This window comes from Hippoglossus stenolepis, chromosome 19 (assembly GCF_022539355.2).
Source record: "Hippoglossus stenolepis isolate QCI-W04-F060 chromosome 19, HSTE1.2, whole genome shotgun sequence".
Lineage (NCBI taxonomy): Eukaryota > Metazoa > Chordata > Actinopteri > Pleuronectiformes > Pleuronectidae > Hippoglossus > Hippoglossus stenolepis.
In genome coordinates, this window is record NC_061501.1 from 12,826,809 (window position 1) to 12,847,107 (window position 20,299).

General features: G+C 40.8%; 2 protein-coding genes across 4 annotated transcripts; both read right to left on the reverse strand.

The window, feature by feature from the left end:
• Nucleotides 1-5,646: 5,646 nt before the first annotated feature.
• Nucleotides 5,647-10,321, reverse strand: klhl40b (kelch-like family member 40b). The gene is made up of 6 exons (XM_035142306.2): nt 9,021-10,321; nt 8,369-8,529; nt 8,190-8,297; nt 7,913-8,098; nt 7,120-7,269; nt 5,647-6,830 (listed from the first exon to the last, which is right to left on the reverse strand). The coding sequence occupies exons 1-6, from the start codon at nt 10,146-10,148 to the stop codon at nt 6,719-6,721; spliced, it is 1,845 nt and encodes a 614-aa protein (XP_034998197.1). The 5' UTR covers nt 10,149-10,321; the 3' UTR covers nt 5,647-6,718.
• Nucleotides 10,322-11,890: 1,569 nt separating this feature from the next.
• On the reverse strand, nt 11,891-19,311 carry hhatlb (hedgehog acyltransferase like, b). 3 transcript variants are annotated; one of them, XM_047344639.1, is made up of 13 exons: nt 19,097-19,311; nt 17,394-17,510; nt 17,172-17,312; nt 15,881-15,948; nt 15,663-15,776; nt 14,443-14,637; nt 14,109-14,318; nt 13,484-13,655; nt 13,203-13,347; nt 13,067-13,102; nt 12,778-12,979; nt 12,399-12,540; nt 11,891-12,308 (listed from the first exon to the last, which is right to left on the reverse strand). In XM_047344639.1, the coding sequence occupies exons 3-13, from the start codon at nt 17,275-17,277 to the stop codon at nt 12,094-12,096; spliced, it is 1,605 nt and encodes a 534-aa protein (XP_047200595.1). In that variant the 5' UTR covers nt 17,278-17,312; nt 17,394-17,510; nt 19,097-19,311; the 3' UTR covers nt 11,891-12,093. The 3 variants fall into 3 exon arrangements, with proteins under 3 accessions (XP_047200595.1, XP_034998199.1, XP_034998198.1); XM_035142308.2 differs by lacking the exon at nt 17,394-17,510; XM_035142307.2 differs by lacking the exons at nt 17,394-17,510; nt 19,097-19,311 and adding an exon at nt 18,960-19,071.
• Between the last annotated feature and the right edge of the window lie 988 nt (nt 19,312-20,299).

The following is a 20,299-nucleotide window of genomic DNA, read 5'->3' on the forward strand; positions in this document are numbered from 1 at the left end:
TAACCAAATGCTGATTTGTCTTTGAGCATATACATGTATACGGCGGCATTGCCAATAACCAAATCCTGTTAGCTCACCTGCTATAGTTAGGTAACGTTATACAGCATTTATAATCGATCCTGCACCTTACATTTAACTCTAGTGATATTTAAAATGTAATCCTTCTTGTCCTCATTTTTATAATTGTGATCGTGTGTAATTTGTGGCACGTTAACGTCAATTTGTAAGGACTTGAGAGAAGTGGCGACGCGTGGTGAGTCAACTGTGCAATGCAGTGTGTGGTGTTTGTGATGATGTTTGTGAGTGTGTGTGTGTGTGTGTGTGTGAGTGTGAGACAGACAGAGAGATGTGAAGCAGAGATGGGAGGTGAGAATATTTAGATTCTATATTCACCTAATTAACGCTTGAGCTTCCCTAAAAGCAGGAGACGGAGCAATCTGTTGACTCGTTTTGTTGCTTACATTAAGCAAGCTCGCTCCTCTCCTGCAGATCTGGCTCCGAGACGATACGGCACTTTTCTGTGACTTGTTAGTAAAACCTAATGTACTCTGACCTACAGTGTATCTGTAGGTTTCCTTCTAATGTTAACTTTCAGCTCATTTCTCCACTAAACCCAATCTGTGTAATTAGTTTGCAGAATACCAACCCTATAGGGATAATAATATTCACAAACTCTGCTTATGTAGCTCATTAAGTGTGCACATTTCATCATGATGTATATTGTGAAATGTTAAACATTATATTCCAATGCCTAAATCTCTTAAAGAGCACTGACGGTGATTACTTTTGGCACAACAGAGCTCATCACTAAAAGGGCTCTTAACTGTTACTGTACAGACTGACAGCAGTGACCTGCGGAAGTGAAGCAAAGTTAGGGACGTGTAATATATGTGGTGGGACAACCGCTCAAAAAATAGTGGCTCAATGTGCACTCTTGACAAGTGATTGTCACAAATCTACTGGAGTAGAAGTTAAGGAAATGTAATCAAATCCTTGTCGACAAAAATGTCTCAAAGGAATAGTTCAGCAGTTTAGGAAATGCACTTATTTGCTTTCTTGCAGAGGAATTAGATGTTCGATACCATAGACTGTAAATAAAGACCGACGACGCATCTCCACTTCCTTTTACTGTCCGGAAATGAAGCCAATTATCCTGGATACGAACGCTGCCATTTTGCACATTTAGAGCCCGAACCGCTGATACACGCCCTCGACCAATCGTTAGTCAGCTGTCAGTATTGACACCCCATTTTTATAGCATCATATAACTATAAAACCAAACTTACTGCAAAAATTAACACTTGTACTGTTGTACACACATCACTGTGATAAGAACTTCGAAAAATGATTTGATGTGTACTTTTGGTCAATGTCCTGTCGACTAGCATGTGGGAGGCAGAATGACCTATGCTAAAGCCAGCCACCAGAGGGCAATCGAGATACTTTGGCTTCATTTTTGGAGAGCTGGAAAGTCGTCCATCTTTACATACAGCCTACGGTCGATGCGATTTCCCAGACATCGTATATGAAGCTATATGATATATATAAAAAGCTCCACATTTAACTGTTTGTATCTTTGTTTAATCCACAGAATGCATTTTTAAAATGATGAGTACTGTGACTTCTCGCGTCTCCACAAATTATCTAATTACAAAATAATAACCTGTACCTGGTAGCCACGTAGCTAAAGTGGTGGTTGTTACTTTTGAGCCAAACTAAGCTAACTGTTTCCACCTGTTTTCCAGTCTTTGTGCTAAGCTAAGATAACAGGTTGCTAGCTGTATCTTGATGATAAATGGACATAAATTAGATTGGTTTAAGGATGTGACTGTCAGCAAGAAAGCAAATAGATATTGCATCTAAAATGTCAAACTATGTTTTGAAATCTGACATTTTTTATCCGAAAAGAGTCTCTGTGCACTATCGATGCACACCCGCTCACTTTATCTCTATCTAGCCTTCCCGTAGTGTTCGCATTAACCTGTAAATATTGTTAAGACGTGTTTCTTCCTTGTGATTAATTCCTAATGTTTACATTTGGAGAGTCAGTTGAATGTGCCCCCACATGTGTCTTGGCTGGTGACTATAGAGGAAATTGGAATTTGCGGATTAATCTTTTGTAAATAAGCCGTTGACTTGTTTTATTTAAAAGACAGATTAAAGCACCTTAGAGTAGTCTTATGTCTTCGCTCATCCCAGTCAGATGTATTTCCTAAACTGCCATGGATAAATGGACAGGGCCACGTCAGATGATATTTGATGATGGTACGTTTTAAATGTTTTCTTCATGTGTCAAACACATGTTTTGTGTTTTTTGATTTGCTGCTTTTTTCAGGGTCCAGTGAGACTGCCCTTTAAATGAGAAGTCGAGAGCTGTTGAATTGTTGGCTGTGATAAATTTGATTTAGCCTTACTGGACAGTGAGCTCCAGGGTGGGAAATGAGATACAGTAGAGGAGGAGGGAACTGCCAAAGATTTATACCTGACTAAGGTTTGATCTCGTCAGTGGTGGATGTGGACGATAGGTTGTTGACACAGAGGAGGGGAGATGAAGGCAACCTGAACATTGACTGTTGCTCTCTTGTGGCAACTATTTAAACTGCACTCAATTAGCAATCATACACTAAGAAAGAGAAAAGCCTTCCTCAAAGTACATTATCATTTGTTTGAGAAGCCCGTTCCTTTGGAGTCATGAAAAGTGGCTAAAAAGCCACTTACCAAGTGTTTTTCCACTTTACTGTTTTCAGAAGCACTAGCCCGAGAGACAATAATGAAATACTGTGGTTAGAGCTGGTGTGTTTGCCTTATGAGGGATTTGAATGTGTTCTGGATGTAGCTGACAGTAAAGGAGGAGGTATGGTAGTTAAAACTACTGATTTATGCACTTTGATCACCACACTTGCCCATTACGGGGACATGTATGCACATGCAAGATGGAAAGAAGAAGGCAGAGATGTGTCACGGTGGAAAAGTTTAAATCCAAAGGCATACATTTTACATTTAAATGTACCAAGTGGATTTTGATGCTCATGAATTATTAACAAATTGAATACAAATCAATGATTTTCTCTGTATCATTTGTTTCAGACGTCACGGTTACTAAGTTGCAGGCCTTGACCTGACTTGTGCTTTGTCTCCTTGAATAACTTAGAGGATGATTTGCTGTGCTGGGACATCCTCCACACCGAGGACGACTGAGCTGTAACAACTCAGTTATGTGTCACTGTGCCACTAAAAAGGCGTTTCTGAGTGTCGGCCTGTTCTTGCACTGTGCTCCTCTTTAAGTATTTGTGTCTCCTCCCTAAGGATGCATTCAATACAGCTACAGCTGTTTGTGGTTTGTTTGTTCCCTGATCACAACCACACATGAGACTGTTATGTTTTGTGCTATGAGAAAGTGTAAAGGTAGGCGTCATTTGCCAAATTGATAAATGGAAAAGATTCAATAATTATTGTGAGCACTTTATAATCCAGCTCAGCTGGTCGGGTTTGAAGGCTGATGCAGTAGCACTTATTTGAATTTTTAAAAAGCTGATGGTAGTAATGTTTTTTTTGTTTTTTTATTTTTTTATATAATTCCATGGCAGATGATTATAGGAAATTTCAAAAGTGCAGTTTCTGCCAAACTTTTGTTCCTGGCAGGTGCTGAGTCCTCTGAAACAACATTTCAACCAAAGGGAAAAAACCTGTTTGTTCAGACCCTGTTAAAACAATACATCTTACTGCCTTTACCTGATCGAAATAATGTTACACCAGAATCTATTAAGTTATGTGCTTCCAAACCAAATGATGCAGTGTTAATCAGCTGCTGTTCTGATAAATCAAACAAACAGCGTTATATTCATCATTTTGGAGGGAAATGACTCTGAGCAGATTATCTGTTTCTTTACTGGCCAAGATTCATCTAATAAATGGGGTTGTGTGTAAAAAAGTTGGTAAAAATGTAATTTGATTTAAACATGTAGAGTGTATAACACTGTATCAAGGGAAAGTTCAGAGACTGACCTGTCTTTGAAAGTCTAAATCCAGCCTACAAAGCAGCATTTGCTTGTTAATCCTTTGTCTTGGATTATTTAGTTTCTTAAATCTTCCCAAAATCCAGCTGCAAAGGAGAGAAACAAACCCTGTGACATCGGTAAAGCAAATGGTTTATAGAAACACATTTTGTGTGTGTTTTTTTTTTAATTCAGTTTTTAAAAGTTAAATGGCAGTAAAGCTGAGATTCTAGTTATTGATGAGGGAGATTTTGCACAGTGTTTAGGAGTCCTAGATTCAAGGCAGGTAGGTTTTTATGTCTTTTAATTAGCCAAAGTCTCCTAGCAGCCAAAGGCTTGTGTTAAATGAGGCAAAGGTGGACCTCCTCTTGTCCTTAAATGAGGGTTTTTCAGTGATTGAGTGGCTGCCTACAGCAACATACTGACTGTGCATTCTGTGTTGCACCCAAGGAAAATGTTCGTAACATAATGAAGCGTTGAGAACAGCAGGTATCTCAAACCAGAGCGTTTGTCGAAAAAGGAATTTCTTCTGTGGCCTTCCGCTTCCGAGAAAATATAACATGATTCTGAAAATGATGAAGATAAAGCAAGAAATTGTTGAAATGTGTTGAAAAGTTTCCTTCTCTTTAGAAAAGAATGGTGGAATAGGAACAGCTTTTGTTGGTTTGTTGGTTTGTTTGTTTTTGTTTTACCATACTTTGGGCAAATGTACGGAGCCACAAAACTGACAATGTTTATCAAATGAGTCAAAAATATGGAATACATCAATACATCATAGTAAACAAAATCATAATTGATCATACACAGTAGTTAAATTGTCATGGAGTGTAACAAAGTCAATTAGTCATTGACAGAAAAATTATCTGCAACTATTTTGGAGATTGAAAGTTTGGAGTCGTATTCTGTGAACAGTGAACAGTATGTTTGGATTTAAAATGTTTTGTATGATTTATGTTAGATTTGCAAGTTTTAGTTTAGTTTTTAGACATAATGAAGTCTGACCTTTTAAAGTAGCATTAGCTGTGGAAGCTGGTGTAGTTTAATGACAAAACTGAGCTTCAGCTTGGTAGCTTGCTGTCAAAGCTTGTGTTCAGTGTGTTTAACCACTAGTGTTAATTAGGTTGCATTAAAGGTCCAGTGTGGAAGATTTAGGTGAAAGGGATCTATTTGAAGAAATTGAATATAAAATGATCCTAGTGATGTTTTCACTAGTGTGTTTCATCTGAATTGTATGAGTTGTTGTTTTCTTTACTTTAGAATGGGCCCTTAATATTTAAATACTTTATATTTTCATCTAGAGCGGATCCTCTACAGAGGCCGCCATGTTTTTTACAGTAGCCTAGACTGGACAAACTAAACCCCTTTTGAGTTTTTATGACAGCTGAAGGCTTTCACAGGTTCTCTTTCATCTTTGTGAGTGTGTGGTATTCAGCTGCAACTTAACCACTAGATGTCACTAAATTCTGCACACTGAACCTTTAAGTTAAGTTTGAACACACACAAACCCAGGACCAGTCATGAGGTGAACATTTCATCTCATGTATAAAAAGGAAAGAGCTTGAAAAAACACATAATACTGTTACGGCTAAAATAGGCTACATTTAAATTTATTAAACAACAATTAAAGTGAACGTTTTATATTTCTCTTTACACTCTATTTAAACAATTTGACCAACTCGTTTATTTGTTGTTTTGAAGTATTTTTGACTCATCTGAAAATATTTGACCATATTTGGTCAGTTGCTGGGCTGACACAAGAACGTGAACACGTGTTGTTGGTTATTTTGCATGTGAAGGTTTGGTTAAAACTTTTCTTCAATGGTGACGTTAAACTTCTTTTTGGGCAAAGGTAAATATGATGATACTGACCGTAGGCAACAACGCAGTAGACAATTCAAAGATGTATTCTCCACATACCCTCCACGTTTCCCATACTTTGCAGTTGTGTTAAAGACACCTTAATGTGTACTGTCATTTGCTGATTCTCCACTTTATAATGTAAACACTATGTCTTAGTTAACTCTGGTGTACAAAGACCATGTGTAAGCAGTAGTCGTCAAGTTCAGCTATATTAAAATACTAAAAACCGTACAAGGACAGTAGTGTCTAGGGGTGCTAATAACATTAGACTGTATTTTCTGTCTTTTCTTGTATTCTTGACTAGTGTCTACCGTCTGTAACACAGCAGAGCGTAATGAAATCATTTCAATATTAAACAGTATAGATATATTATTGCAAATGTGGACTTGTGCTGTGTTTTTGTTTCTGCAAAGAGAAAGTGAAATTGTTTCTTGAAGCACTTGTGACTTTGCTGCCATCTGTTGGTGAATGCACAGCGTCTTGTTGAAACATTTTCCATGTTTATCAAGACAAATGTTTGGTAGATGTTTGTCAATTTTATTCCATTCAGTGCAAAAAATGTCAGCAGACCTACACATTGTTTACAATTTTACAAACTGAATCATTTTGCTGAATCACATAAAAAAAAATTATAAATTTAAAAAAAGAAAATTGTCCATGACAAGAATCGGGCCACAATCACAAACTGGAGCAGTGTTATATAAAATAAAAACAAACACCGATCACACAAGCTGATTCATGACATGCTTGCTCGTGTTGGATGTCATTGTGACCTTGGGTGTGACTCTTCCCGTCCTTGGACTGTGCAACTGCCTTGGACTGTAGCATTGATTTCTCCCGTCAAACAGGAAGCGGCGGCGGTTTCACATCTTGGTGAGACGCAGCGTGTTCAGGCGGACCCCCAGGACAGTGGCCCCCGAAGCGTATTGGATCTCTCTGAGGATCCCGTTCCACTTCTTCTCCGACTCATTGTACCTGGCGAGGTTGACAGGTATTCATTTGTCTTAAAATGCAATTTGAGGACAGATTGGTTTGATTTTAAGGTGTCACCGTGGGATTTTATTTCAGTGTTGTGTAAAAATATACATTGAACACTGCAAACCACAATATTTTATAAGAATTATGTTTGAAGTACTTAAAATACTTGAGACATTAGATTGATTTTAACATGCAGGTTTATGTTACAGATTGAAGATATTTTTCAAGTATAATCCCCTGCATGAATGTCCAGATTAAAAGAGCTGTGTCTATGACTGTGACCCACCTCCAGACGTCGTTCATCTCTTTGGGAACCAGCTCCTCGCTGTTCTCCAAAGGCATCATCGCAAAACCACCCACAGCGTACAGCGTCCCGGCCAAAGACACCAGGTTCAGGGAGCTGCGTTCCTGGAGAAACGGTACGAAGTCTGACCACCTGGAAAGTGGAAACACGTAAGCAGAGGTAGTGGATGAGAATCCAAGTTAGGGAAATAGGATAATTTAGCCTTTAAACAAAGTAGTCAATGTTCATGTTAATGTGCAAAAATACAAAACTACAAATAAAGTACAAGTAAAAGTTACTGAAAGAAAAGGGAACATAAAAAAGTTGGAGATCTTAGTGTGGCTTTCCCTTCCTTTTGGAGAATTTGCAAATTACAAAACTGTGCCAAGTCTCCACTGTGTAATATTTATTTATCACATTCATCATTTCACTTTAAAACAATACAATAACTATAATGTTTATCATACCACATAAATACACTGTGCAATATTCAGATTATTTATATTATTTATCATACTTGTCTGTAGCTGTCTCTTTTCTCTACTGCCACTGTTTGCTCTTTGCACCCTCATTCCCTCGACTTGTTTTCACTTGAAGAACTTATATCTTGAATATATGGTTGCTTATTTTTTATATTTGTATATTTTCCTTTTGTAAATCTTTGTAACAGGCACAATTTGGTAAGACAATCCTCTAGTTTTTACCAGTTGTGACTTCATGAGTATGATTACGCTGCTCTATGAGACATCCACGTTCACCTTTGTCAGCCATGTTGCCGTGTTTTGGATGGACTTACTTGTTGGTGGCGATGTCGTACACCTCCACGGTGTCTGTCAGGCCGTCGTCTGTGACTCCTGCTGCCACGAAGATTTTGTTGTTATGAACGGTGGCTCCGAATAAGGAGCGTGGGGTCTTCATGGGTGGCAGCTCCTTCCATTCAAATTTCTTGGCATCATATGCACAAATCTTATTTAGACAGTTCCTGTTCATGAGAGAGAGAACTGAGGTTTGTCTTTTATGTGACTTTTATTTAAGGGGGAAAATGTTAATGAGACAATTAATGAAAGTCTCACTTGTCGTCCCCCTTTCCTCCGATCACATAGACGAGATCATTGTGGGATATCGTCGCATGTCCATAAACTGGGTACGGGATTGGCTCAGATTCACCCCATTTAAAAGATCTGTAAATGTAAAATACTGTATTTAGGATTCACTAAATTCAACGAGGGTTTGTTTTATAACTGGCACTCACAGTCTGTCGTAGACCAGAACTGAGTCCATCGTGTGCTCCTGCTCCTTCAGCTCCCTCCCTCCCAACACGAAGATGCAGTTCTCTGCCTCGGCCAGTCCGAACAGGAAGCGGGGAGACGGGAGAGGAGGCATCCCCAGCCAATCAGCACTCACCGGGTCGTACTGAGGTCACAGGGGGCAAACATTTGAGCATGGCTTATAAACATGAACACATGCATCTGGAAGTGGTGCATGTGCAAACTCGTTATATATTCATCTTAAGCCCTTTTAACATCAACTTTCTCTTTTATGTTTCCTAAAAACAACAATATTGACGACAGTATCACATATATTCAGTTTCAGCCTATTAAGTGAAGCTTTGTCAAGAGTTTTCAGATTACCGCATTTGTACGGCTCACAATTTGATTGTCTTTTAAACTTCACGTAAATTACAAATAAAGTTTTGCATATTTGAGCAAATTCTGGTTAGTACTAACTGGGTATCATGAGGTTTTAAATGCAATCGTTTTTGTTTCATTGTACTTTAAATTTATAGCGATGAGAGTAAAACTTCACGCCTTATTACTTCATCAATCTATTTATTTTATTATTTATAAAATATCAAGAGAATAGTTTCTTTTACGGCAACTCAATCGAATCTTTATTTCTCGTACCTGCAGGAAGTAGGAGCACAGTGGATCTTCCTTGTTCTGCTCGTCCAGGAATAATCCTCCCGCCACAAACACCTGGTTCTCCCTGGTGACCAGGCTGGTGTGGTTCTTGGGGATCTGTGTGGAGAGCGATGCTACGAAGCAGTCGTTCCCTGACGGATCGTACGCCACAGCCCCCGCTTCATTCACCATCAGGATCAAGTTCCTGACAAACATGCCAAACCTCAGGTTATCATTCAGGATGCCAGGGAGAAGACCTTCCTCCTCCTCCTCCTCTTTATCCTCCCCCTCTCCATCTTTCTCTGCTTCACCACTTTCCTTCTTGCTTTTTTTAACCTCTGGCAATTTCCCAGCATGAGCATCCTTAACCAGCTGCAGCTTCTCCTGCAGTTCAGCATTTGAAGAGATCAGCGTGTTCTTCTCCACTTTTTCTTTCAGGTAATCCTCTTTGACCAGACGCAAACGAACGCAGTCCAGCAAACCCGGCAGCTCCTTCTCTCTGTTCACTACGTCCTGGGACACCCAGTTCATCAGAGTCTCAAACACGGCCTCCTCTGTCTCTACGTTCAGGTTGTCGTTGGCCAAAATTGCTGCCAGCTCACTGGGGAGCAGCTGGAGGAAGTCCTCGTCCCTGGAGATGAGCTGGAATCGCTCGCAGGCATAGTTCCGGGCAGAGACCGCCAACCTGGGGCACTCCAGCATCAGGCCGAGTCTGAAGATCGCCAGACAGTTGCTGAGACTCAAGCGCTTTTGTAGGAAAGAGACGCACACGGTAAAAATTGAGGGGATCTGGTACACGTTGGCCACGGCGAATATGTCCTGGACATTTTGCTCTGTCACGTTGATTTTCGAGGTGTACAGGTACTTGAGGATCAGCCCCATGACACCAGGCTCCACATCCTCCAGGACGATCTCTTTCTTTTTGCTCTCGTCCAGGTCGGACAGGAAGATGGAGCGGAAGTACGAGCTGCAGGCGCACAGGACCAGCCGGTGGCAGGGGAACTCCTTGTCTTTAATCTTCAGCACACAGTCGACCAGCTTGTCGTTCTCCAGCAACTCAAACAGGCCGTCCTGGAGCAGCGTCTGCTGGTAAATCCTTGGCTCGTCCATGGGGTTCATGGGTAAAGCCATCTCTACAGGCAGGTGAGCACGAGGAGCCTTTCAGGGGCTGCGAACAAACAAAAAGTGGAGCTTCTTGTACGTCTGGTTTCTAGCCTGGAAAGAGGATTTAGAGGCACAGTCAGTCTACTATTAGCTCATACCAGCTGAACCTGGGGGCAGCCCACTTCCTCAGCTGTCCAGACCCTTCAACCGAGTTCCAACTGTTCGGTTATTTATAGACTGGGTGCTCGCTGTGGAGCTATGAGCTTCATTATGGAACATGAAACGTAATATCCATGCTTCAGCCTGCCTGTCCCACCCCTGACCCCAGGACCATCCACCCACACGCAGACAGCTGACAATTAAACAGGGAGGGAGAGGCTGGGTGCAATATGCAACTTCACCACTAGATGCCACTAAATCCAACACACTGAACCCTTTAAACCGTTGAGCTGGTGCTTTTCACTGCCTCGGCTGTTTTGAAGTGATAATATGTCATTGTTAAAACAAACTCCACTATGTTGTCCCTCAATAAAAAAGAGCAGGAAAGAAAGGATAAAGATAAAAGCAGATTATTTTAGTCTCTTACCTTGAACATCAAGATAAAAAAGAAAATTTTAATCAAAGACAAATACCCTATCCAACAATTTACTTGGTTACTAATAATAACAATACTGTAGAACAATTCACATCTTTATATATATATATATATATATAAAAAGATATATGACGGCCATATATATGACGACCAAAAATCCTAAATGGAACAAATCTGAGATTTAGAGAAAGAAGTCATTATGTTATTTTCCTTATATATGACCCTAATACTCTGTTACAACTTGTGAGGATGTAGTTTAGAACAAATCAAACCTTTTGAATGTCAGGGGCGAATATGGAAGTTACTAATACTCAATGTGATATCAGAATTGAATTACTACAATAAATCATTAAAATATACTAAATTATTGGAGGATTTATAGAGATACATAGATTTACCCTTTTCCATACGTTTTTTATAGTTTTTTTATGATTGTTTATGGTAAAGAGAAATGACAAAATAGTCAGATTCTCGTCTTTACTTAACAAAATATGTAGCTGCTCTGTTTTTACTTCGTAGGACAGAAGTGGTCATGCTGCATAAACACTTTCCATGATACAACTTGACGTCATCTCATCCTCTAAGCTCGTCCTCGAGCTAAAATAACCTCAATGACTTCATCAAGGTTGTTCCCTCAGACTGTTGAAAGGTCCTCTGGAGCCACGAAAGACTCAACACACCTGCAGTGTTCATGCACGGCTCACGACAAACAAACTGATCTTCATGTGTAAAATCTCTGGTGTGGTCTGGTGAAAGCAGCGTCCCCCTATCGGATTGATGAAAAACCCATGTGCAGCACTGAAATCAGGGTAAAAACTGAATCTCTGCTCTTCTCATGGCATTAAATGTCTTTGACTACACATTGTTCAGGCCTCGGGCAGTGACGCGGCACAAGTGTGACCACAGCTGCTCCAACTGGACGCTCTTCAAATCTGTTTCCAGCGTGGAGGCGCAAAACAAACTGCTGATGTAATCCTGCAGAAATACCTCACACCCACGACCACGAGACATGACACTGACTCAGATGGTGCAAAAAAGCTCCTCTGTGTCATTCGTATTCAAACAGATCCAGTGGAAAGGTCAGAAAAGACACAACACGTGACAAATCAAAGTTTATTTTTGTGTATTAACACTCAATGCAGCTTTTTCAGATCTCATTAAATTTTGTTTTAACTTCCCTATGGTGAGGTTGACCAGTTTAAGATGACAAGATATCAAATGTGATTGTCTTTCATCAATATTCATTTTTATCACTTTTAGTTATAAATACAGCAAAATGATGGCAAACATATTTACAGTTAAAGTTGTTTGACACTACTGAACTTTATTAATACCGTTGGCTGTGACATCCTTCATTGTCTGACGACCATCAAATATCTACTCTGCTTTTTCCTTGCTGGGATCAGCGACGGGCTGAGCAGCAGCAGGTGTGGCTGCAGCGCTGGTCGGGCTGGTGGTGGAGGCGGTGGCGTTGGGGGCTGGAGGAAGAGGATCAGGATCATCGATGAGGGCCTGCCTCCTTTCTCTCTCCTTTATCACTTGAATCAGGCAGTAGGTCATGAACATGACAATGATGGTGGTTATGGGGAAACCTGTGAAGGAGAGGAGACGCACAGATTGGTTATTGAAAGAGCCGGTGGGTGAAATTAAACCTTCTTCAACGAATACAAAAAAAGAATCACCTTTGAGAAGCAGACGTTTGGCGACCAATTTGGCGAAGTCCAAACTGTTCAGTGCCAGGATGTTGAACAGGACGATGCACCAGAAGTTAAAAGTATTGGCGACGGCTCTGATCCTGCGGGACATTGCTTCTGTCATCGCCATCTGTTGAATACATAAAAAAATAATGAACTAACACATAAAATATATTTTATTGATGAGGACCATGTGAAGAAAGTTGTCTAATCCTGTTTGATTAAACTTTTACAGATCAAATAAGATTTCTCTCTGTAGGTATTACCTCCCTGCTGCCAGGATTATTACTGGCTCAAGAAACCTCTTTATTTTTTTCGTTAACTAAAATAATATAATGTCAATATTCTCTCTGATATATGACCCCACCTCAAAAGAAGCGAAAGGCTCCATGGAGAAGAGCTTGGCCGTCCACAGCTCAAAGTTGAGGCCGAAGCAGTTGAAGAAGGCCCAGAGCAGCACCACCTCGCAGGGGCCCAGCCAGAGCGCGGTGACGCCGAAGGTGCACAGCGTCGCCACCAGCTCCTCCACCACGTTGTCATGCTTTCTCCCCAGGGGATCGTACACATACCTGTGGACAGAAAAACGTATCACAAGGCCCAAACGTCACAGGAGAAATAACACTTTCATTTTAAATTATTCTCTGAGGGACACTCACTTGCACAGCCAGTCATTGATTCCTCTGTCAAAGTGGCTACGAAAAGGAAAATGAAAGATCAGGTTTAGTGTTGTATTAATATTATATCATGAGTGTAGTGAACCGGTTAAAATCAAGCTATGTAAACTGAACTCACGTCTCAGCGAACATATAGAGCATAGTGATGCATTTTGGCGGCTTGGGAGGGTCCAGATGATCCAGTCTGGAAACTGTGCTGATGACTCCGAACATGACGGCTGCTTTCACCCAGTCATACACCAAGTTAAAGTACGCCAGACCCACTGGAAATGATGCAAACAAATCAGTTCTGCATTCCTTTTGCACAAAGAACAGCGAACACGAGGGAGAACGTGTTCATTTGTGGGGAAAAATACAGTTTAATTCACTTTTAATATATTTCCAGGTGGTGTTTCAGACCTAGAGCCCAGTCAGAGAGGTGTTTGAGCAGCTTCATGTCGGCGGGGATAGTGAGGATGTACATGAAGTGGAAGAGGACGTCCACTCCGATGATGACCCCCAGGTGGATCAGGCCCTGCTGACTGATGTTCCACATTTCCCACTCCTTCCTGGTCAGAGCTGACTTGTTGGCCTGCAGGGGGCAGCAGACACGTGTCTAAACGCAACTGCAATCTATAGAGATAACTCAAAGCGTGTATGTCACAGATCAGATCGAGGGAAGGGGAACTGTTTAATTGTATTAAATTATATAATTATTCTCGTATTTATTAACTGATCTCTTTCAGGATGTAGTGACCAGAAAATAGTAAATTCTACATCTGGAAAACATTGAAGTCTCCTCTAGAACAGTTGTTCCCAAGCTAGGGGTCCGGAACCCCTGAGGGGGTCATGAGGCCCTGACTAAGGGGTCCTAAGATCATTTCCAATATTTGGATCAAATATTTAAATCAAATGGGGGAATCCATCACAATCTGGTGACCTTGGACCATAAATAAACATTGTTTTGCTCTATGGTAAAACAAGCTGAATCAGTTGTAAGCTGCAGACTGACTGGGATGAGTAATGAGGCCTTAGTTTGACTTACTTGAATATGAAATTTATCAAAGGTCATGATGGGCCCGAAATAGAAGAAGGGGAGGTAGAAGTTGTACTTGAGCAGCTCCAGGATGTTGTAGTTTCCATCTTTCCTTTCACAGTTCTCCAGAGCAAAGCTCATACAGCGCATGATGGTGAACCCACAACCTCCATAGAAGAGAACATGGCGCAGCTCAAAGTCGCCGTACACAAACTCAGCCTGTGAAACAAAGACAACGGAGAATAAAGAAAAGAACCATGTGCTTTTCCCCCGTTTTTTTTACTTTTCATCAACTGTTCCCTCATGTGTCCTCCCTTCTCCAGATGTGTGTGCAGCGGTTCACCTGCCAGGACACGAAGGGCTCACACTTGAACGTGGCGAGGGTACCGAGACCAGTGACGAAGCAGAGCCAGCGGATTTTCACCAGGGAGATGCTGTAGAGCAGGATGCAGTGGGACAGGGTGAGGGTCACGTAGGTCCAGCCCATACTGGTCCACACGGCCAGGACCCCATACACCATGTACACCAAGGACCTGTGCTGTGAGAGGGGAGAAACCACACGTCTCTAAATCAGTCCAATGATGCAGCTTTGGAATTTGTCCGAGAAAATCTGAACTGTTTCTGTTTTTAGCCAGAAGAACTGAAAAGTGCCCCCTTGAGGCCAGTTTATCATACGGCCATGTTTTCTTTATTAACAACAAGGGGTTCATAAATTTGTACAACCTCAGAATATCCAGTGTTTCGTTGTGTCCTTGCAATTATTCTTTTCATTTTTTTGGTAATACACGCAGTGATATTCAGAATTCAAAGAGAATGATTAAGTAAACAATAAGCTCATGTTCATCCATAAAGTATTTACACATATAGGTAAGTTACATCTACCTGGTAGTTCTACATACCGTCTTTTCTATAATATGAATAATAAGTACTTGCGATGACTGAGCCAAAAAGAAAAATGAAAATGCAGTAGTTTGCTGTAATCTCCCTAGATTTTTCAGTCTGATTTCCCCTATGTTTTAATTTTTGAATGATCATATGGAGCATTAAAGAATATTGTATATGATCTAAATACAAATTCTGCTCCCATTTCATTCAATTTTCCTTATTTTCAATGATTTTAGTGTTTTCAATGACCAGGTCATTGATATTTCTTTGTAATCAGTGCAGACAAAGTGACAAAACAGTCTCAAAGAATTCACTTTCACTTGAGTGGTATAACTGGTCTTGTTAAATACGGAGCTACATTTCTGTATATTGCTCCGCCTCTTTCATTCTTCAGCTACACTCTCATCCCTCCATTTGCTCTGTTTCTCTTTCCACCTGGTCCCGTTCATCATCTGCTGTTTAGCTCATGATATTAAAAGCCACTTGTGTGAATTGTGACAAAGTGGATTTCAAATCAAACTTTGCAAAATAACAGCACAGTGTGAGATGAATTAATTGTGGCAAATGACATGGTCGTCTCCTCCACCTGATTTTATAGTGGCTCAGTTCTTTCCCTCTTTTAGCTCATCATCTCTTCTTAGGAGCTCAATAAATGCATCATTTCATCCTGAGAAGCACCTGAGGAGCCAGCATGGAGCAGATCTTGGCGAACAGGATGTGACCCGACAGAGCGAACAGGATGTGTGATCTGAACGTGGAAAACCACATCATCCACTCGAAATCGGCTGTATCCTGCAGAGTGGTGAATGACAGAAATGTTCAAGTTTGAAACAGAACAAAAATGTAAAAAATAAATTAAGAAATCTGCCTCATTTAAAATGTGAATGGTCTCTCACCATTTTCCTCCCAAAATAGTACCATCCTGGTTTCACGCTGGTTTTGAATGACTTCCTGTTTGCGTTGGCTGGAATACGAAAAAGACAAGAGGAATTTATTGTAGATCTAATGAATGATATTTGACTGGAAACTATATTGTGCTGAGTGGCTGAAACCATCCAGGCACACACACATTTACATTTTCTGTCACTGGACTTTAAGAATCGTCTTGTCCTTGAGTCCATGTGTTGTTACAGTGACAGTGAGACATAATATGCAGCAGCAACACAGGACCTATTTTCTTCCTCTGGTCTGTGTGTATTAATACTGACACTCGATCTCTGTGTGGTCTGCATAGCTCTTCACTCACACAGTGACAGACACAGCCCCTGTACTGTTTGCACACTGCGTATTGTGCTGTCTGTGTGTACAACAGGAGGCTTGAGCTCTAACTAAACAAGTTAAACTAATGCTCCTTGTTTTTTCGATGTGTTGTAGATCTGTGGCTCTCGTCTACATTTGGAGCGATGAGGATTACTACCTAGATAACATACGGATGTGGGCCACTTCAGGCAATGATGGGGCAGCTCTGGTCTCCTTGTGGCCCAGACAAAATCTGAGCCTCCAGTGGCCCACTAATGAAATAACAAATGTGGCCCAAACATGCCAAAACAAATGAGGGGCGTCTAATAGCAAACACAAGTCAGGTGTAATCTGCATGTTAAACCTAAAGTGGCCCATGTGGTAAATGGTGAATATGGCCTAAATAATTTGCTATGACTTATTTAAAGCTCATATCTGGCAAACAGGAGCAAGTGCCATGATTCCACGTGGTATGTGGGCCGGATGTGGGCCCAGTTATGATGTTATCCTGACACAATCAGGACGGTACTTAATATAAGAAAAAATTGACAAAAGTTTGTGAAAAATTTGAAAATGCCTGTTTCTTTTCATTGATAACATAACAAATAATTTACTACGTAGACTGTATGTAAAGGTGGATGACAGCTCCCACAAAAGTGAAGCCAAAGCATCTCCACCGCCCTCCGGAGACCGGCTGCATAACAAACAGGTTATACAGCAAATGGTGGTTTTAGTTTTTGCTGCTTTTGGTGTCGGCCGAGACAGTTTCTTTAACTTTTCTGCTCAAAATCATCTAAAAGAGAAATATTAATGTTTATTGGACTGCATTGTTTACCTGGCGCATGTGTTGTTCTGTTTGACAAGTGGTTTGACTCAGAGACAGACTAATCAGCTACACAAGAATGATGTGCTAGTGCTGTGTGTGTGTGTGTGCCTCCTCGTACTCACAGCTGGACACCTCAAAGATCCAGCCGGCCGCCCAGAACATGGCCAGACACAGCACCGTGTTGTAGAAGTAGATCTCATATTTGGGAAGAGCAGATTTGATCCCCATGGTGACGGAGACACTACAAGAAGCTGTGAAGACTCCTGAACACAATGACAGCAACTACAGTCAACAATTAAAACAGGTTTTTACAGCTGAAATGACACTCCTCAGCTTGTCCCCACCTGTTCATGTTTCTCATTCTTACACTTACAACATCAGGGGAGAGAGGGACCATTACGGTTACCATGGCGACCCATTATAAAGACCTGAACCTGCAGCTGTTTATTCCAGTTATTCCTCTGTGAAAAATCATTTTCATATATTTTCACATACTGTGAATCCCAATAAGGAAAAAAACAAAAGATTGCAATGTATGATAGAATAAATCATGTAATTATTTCATTATTTCACACTCACATATCATATATATTTAGCAATTTTACTGACTGAAGGACTTAAATTTTGATGCAAACTACTCAACCACTGTGGCAGTCGACCGTGCCACGAGGCTCCCCCACACAGCCAGAGACGGTTCTGTTGCTTTAAAGCATACTTTATTTACAGACCACACACACACGTGAACAAACATAAATGAACTAACTTAAAGGGTCTAGTTTTGCTGCTCAGTCCTTTCTGGGTTCGTGTCTCTGTGAGTCCGAAAGTGTCCTTCAGTCCCGTGGGTCTGAGTTCCTGAGTGTTTCCCAGTTCTGCCTTTTCAGCTAACAGCTCTCACCTGTGCTGATTGATCCTCTGTGGTGCAGGTGAAGCTGCTCTCCCAGCCCCCCTCCCCCCTCACCTCCACAACCACATATCAAGAAGTTTAATCTGTTTAGTCACGAGTATAAACCCAGAAGAAACAACTTCAAAATAAAGTATCAGAGATTCAAGTACTCTGTGGTAGGAAGTGTTAATGGCTATGATCATTCAGTCATTGGATCAAAAGTATTTTAGATAGAAAGCACATGCAAGTGCTTTACTATTAAACTGAAGTGTAATTGTAAACATGTTTCACTGACATATGACAACATGAAGTAATTATATTCATACACAATGCAATGTATTATTAATATAATATTCTGAAATAAGCATTTCATGCATCACTATCTACAGTATAACTTTGATACTTTTTGCTGATGATGACGCAGAAGAATGGCTCCTTCCAATTTTCGATAATCACATGAGAAAAGCTGCATTTTCATGTTATAATTGCTTGAGCTGCTCCTCATTTTAATCACGTTTGACTTGTTTGATCTGCAACATTTCAGCACAACAAAGCTTTTATACGTAAAAACTTTATCTGCAAAGTAATGACCACAACTGGTAGATAAATGTTGCATCGTAAAATGTGACAACACAATTAAGTAGCATCAAATTTGAATTAACAAATACATAACATCAAAATTGCACTTAAATACTTCACTAGAGTAAATGCACTTTTTGGATGGCTTCACATTGATGCGTCTTCGGAACCAAAAGAAGTTTTATCTTATGTGTTAGAGACTCAGTTATAGACGTATATCAAGGAAAGAACAGTGGAGGGCAAATGGGCAAGTTTCCACTGATTAGGATTCAGAGCCGTGAAGACAAAGTACAGCTGCCTGCTATTTTTAACCAAACTACTTCTCTCCTGTGAGTTGATTCTGTTGCTTAAGTTCACGTTCAACGCTGACAAACAACAATAAACTGCTTTGTGATGCAGAAACTAAAGATTACTTTCATGTTTCTGTAGCACGGCAGCCAGAACTCACCGATATGAACTAAATTATGAGCCACATCAAAAGCCCTGTTCCCCCGGCACAATGTGTGGGTGAGATCCCTGCTGTTGAAATGCCACACGGTCATGCACTTCAAGCTTGTCCCCTGCAGCACCTGTTGTGATACTGACCTTGAACGCAGCAATCGCAAGCTCAGAAGAAGTCGCTGTGGAACGATATCTTTCTCAAATTTGTCTCAGAAGGTTAAAGCAACGTGTTCAACAAAACACGTAAGAAAATGTCAACTTTTACAGCTGCTGTGCATCCACAGGGCGCAGGCCAGGCTGCGGGTCCCTCTGACTCCCTGAGAGGGAGCTGCCACCGGTTAAAGGTGAAATGATGTATTTATACTTTGACCACTGACACAGAGGGGGTGGAACAGCACGACTGCTAAATCAGTGTAATAGATTATAAGCAAGACAACGTCATTACAGCACCAGGGTATCTGATCTGGGCCGGTTTAAGATATCCTACACCTCCTTAAATAATGCAGCAGCAGTCTATTGTGTGCAGAATGATTTATCATCCACCATATTCTGTATCACACTTTTACGTTTAAGTGTAATTGTTCTTGTTTGATAAAACTTAAAAAGACGCGTGTGATTATTCAACATTTTCAAATGACAAGACCTCCTCTCTCTTTTTCCTCTCGTTGCCATTTTCCATATTACTGACTGCCAGATCTGTTTTGGGAGGGTCTAAGCCTGTTGCGATTTTGAGCTGTAACCAAACATCCGTGATTCACATTCGACAGCTGCACAACGACACATCACAAAGTGCAAAGTGCAATGCATGGGGGGGGGGGAAACCACAAAGAAAGCCTACATATGACTGTAAGGTTGCCCTGCGGTTGTCTGCCTCCACCAACCAGTGGTTTCATTTCCTCCAGGTGTTTCTGACAAATTACATTCACAGTAACAGGAGGTCACTGTGACCTTTGACCTTTAACCACTGAAATCTAATCAGTTAATTTGTGAGTCTAAGTGACAACTGGTCAAAATTTGAACAAATTCCCATGTTATCATGACCTTTGACCACCAAATTCGAATCGGCTCCCCCATGAGTCCAACTGAACATTTGCACCACATTTTATGAAATTCTGTGAAGGCATTCTTGAGATATTGTTTTGTGAGGCCACTTTGACATCTGACCACCCAAATCGAATCAGTTAATTTGTGAGTCTAAGTGAATATTTGTGCCAAAATGAAAAGGATTCTCTCTCTTTTTAGATAATGCGTTCAAGAAGCAAAAAGTGTTTTAGGCCACCCTGAGCTTGACCTTTGACCCCCCAATTATTATCAGTCATCCCTGAGTCCGAGTGAAAGTTTGTACCA

Coding starts and splice junctions, on each gene's coding strand:
- klhl40b (XM_035142306.2), bottom strand. CDS start 10,148: ATGGCTTTACCCATGAACCCCATGGACGAGCCAAGGATTTACCAGCAG. Junction 7,270..7,912: donor TACGACATCGCCACCAACAA/GTAAGTCCATCC, acceptor TCCACTTTCCAG/GTGGTCAGACTTCGTACCGT. Junction 6,831..7,119: donor GAGATGAACGACGTCTGGAG/GTGGGTCACAGT, acceptor CAACCTCGCCAG/GTACAATGAGTCGGAGAAGA.
- hhatlb (XM_035142307.2), bottom strand. CDS start 19,053: ATGACCGTGTGGCATTTCAACAGCAGGGATCTCACCCACACATTGTGC. Junction 14,319..14,442: donor AGCCCTTCGTGTCCTGGCAG/GTGAACCGCTGC, acceptor TTTGTTTCACAG/GCTGAGTTTGTGTACGGCGA. Junction 13,656..14,108: donor TTGATAAATTTCATATTCAA/GTAAGTCAAACT, acceptor TGCCCCCTGCAG/GCCAACAAGTCAGCTCTGAC.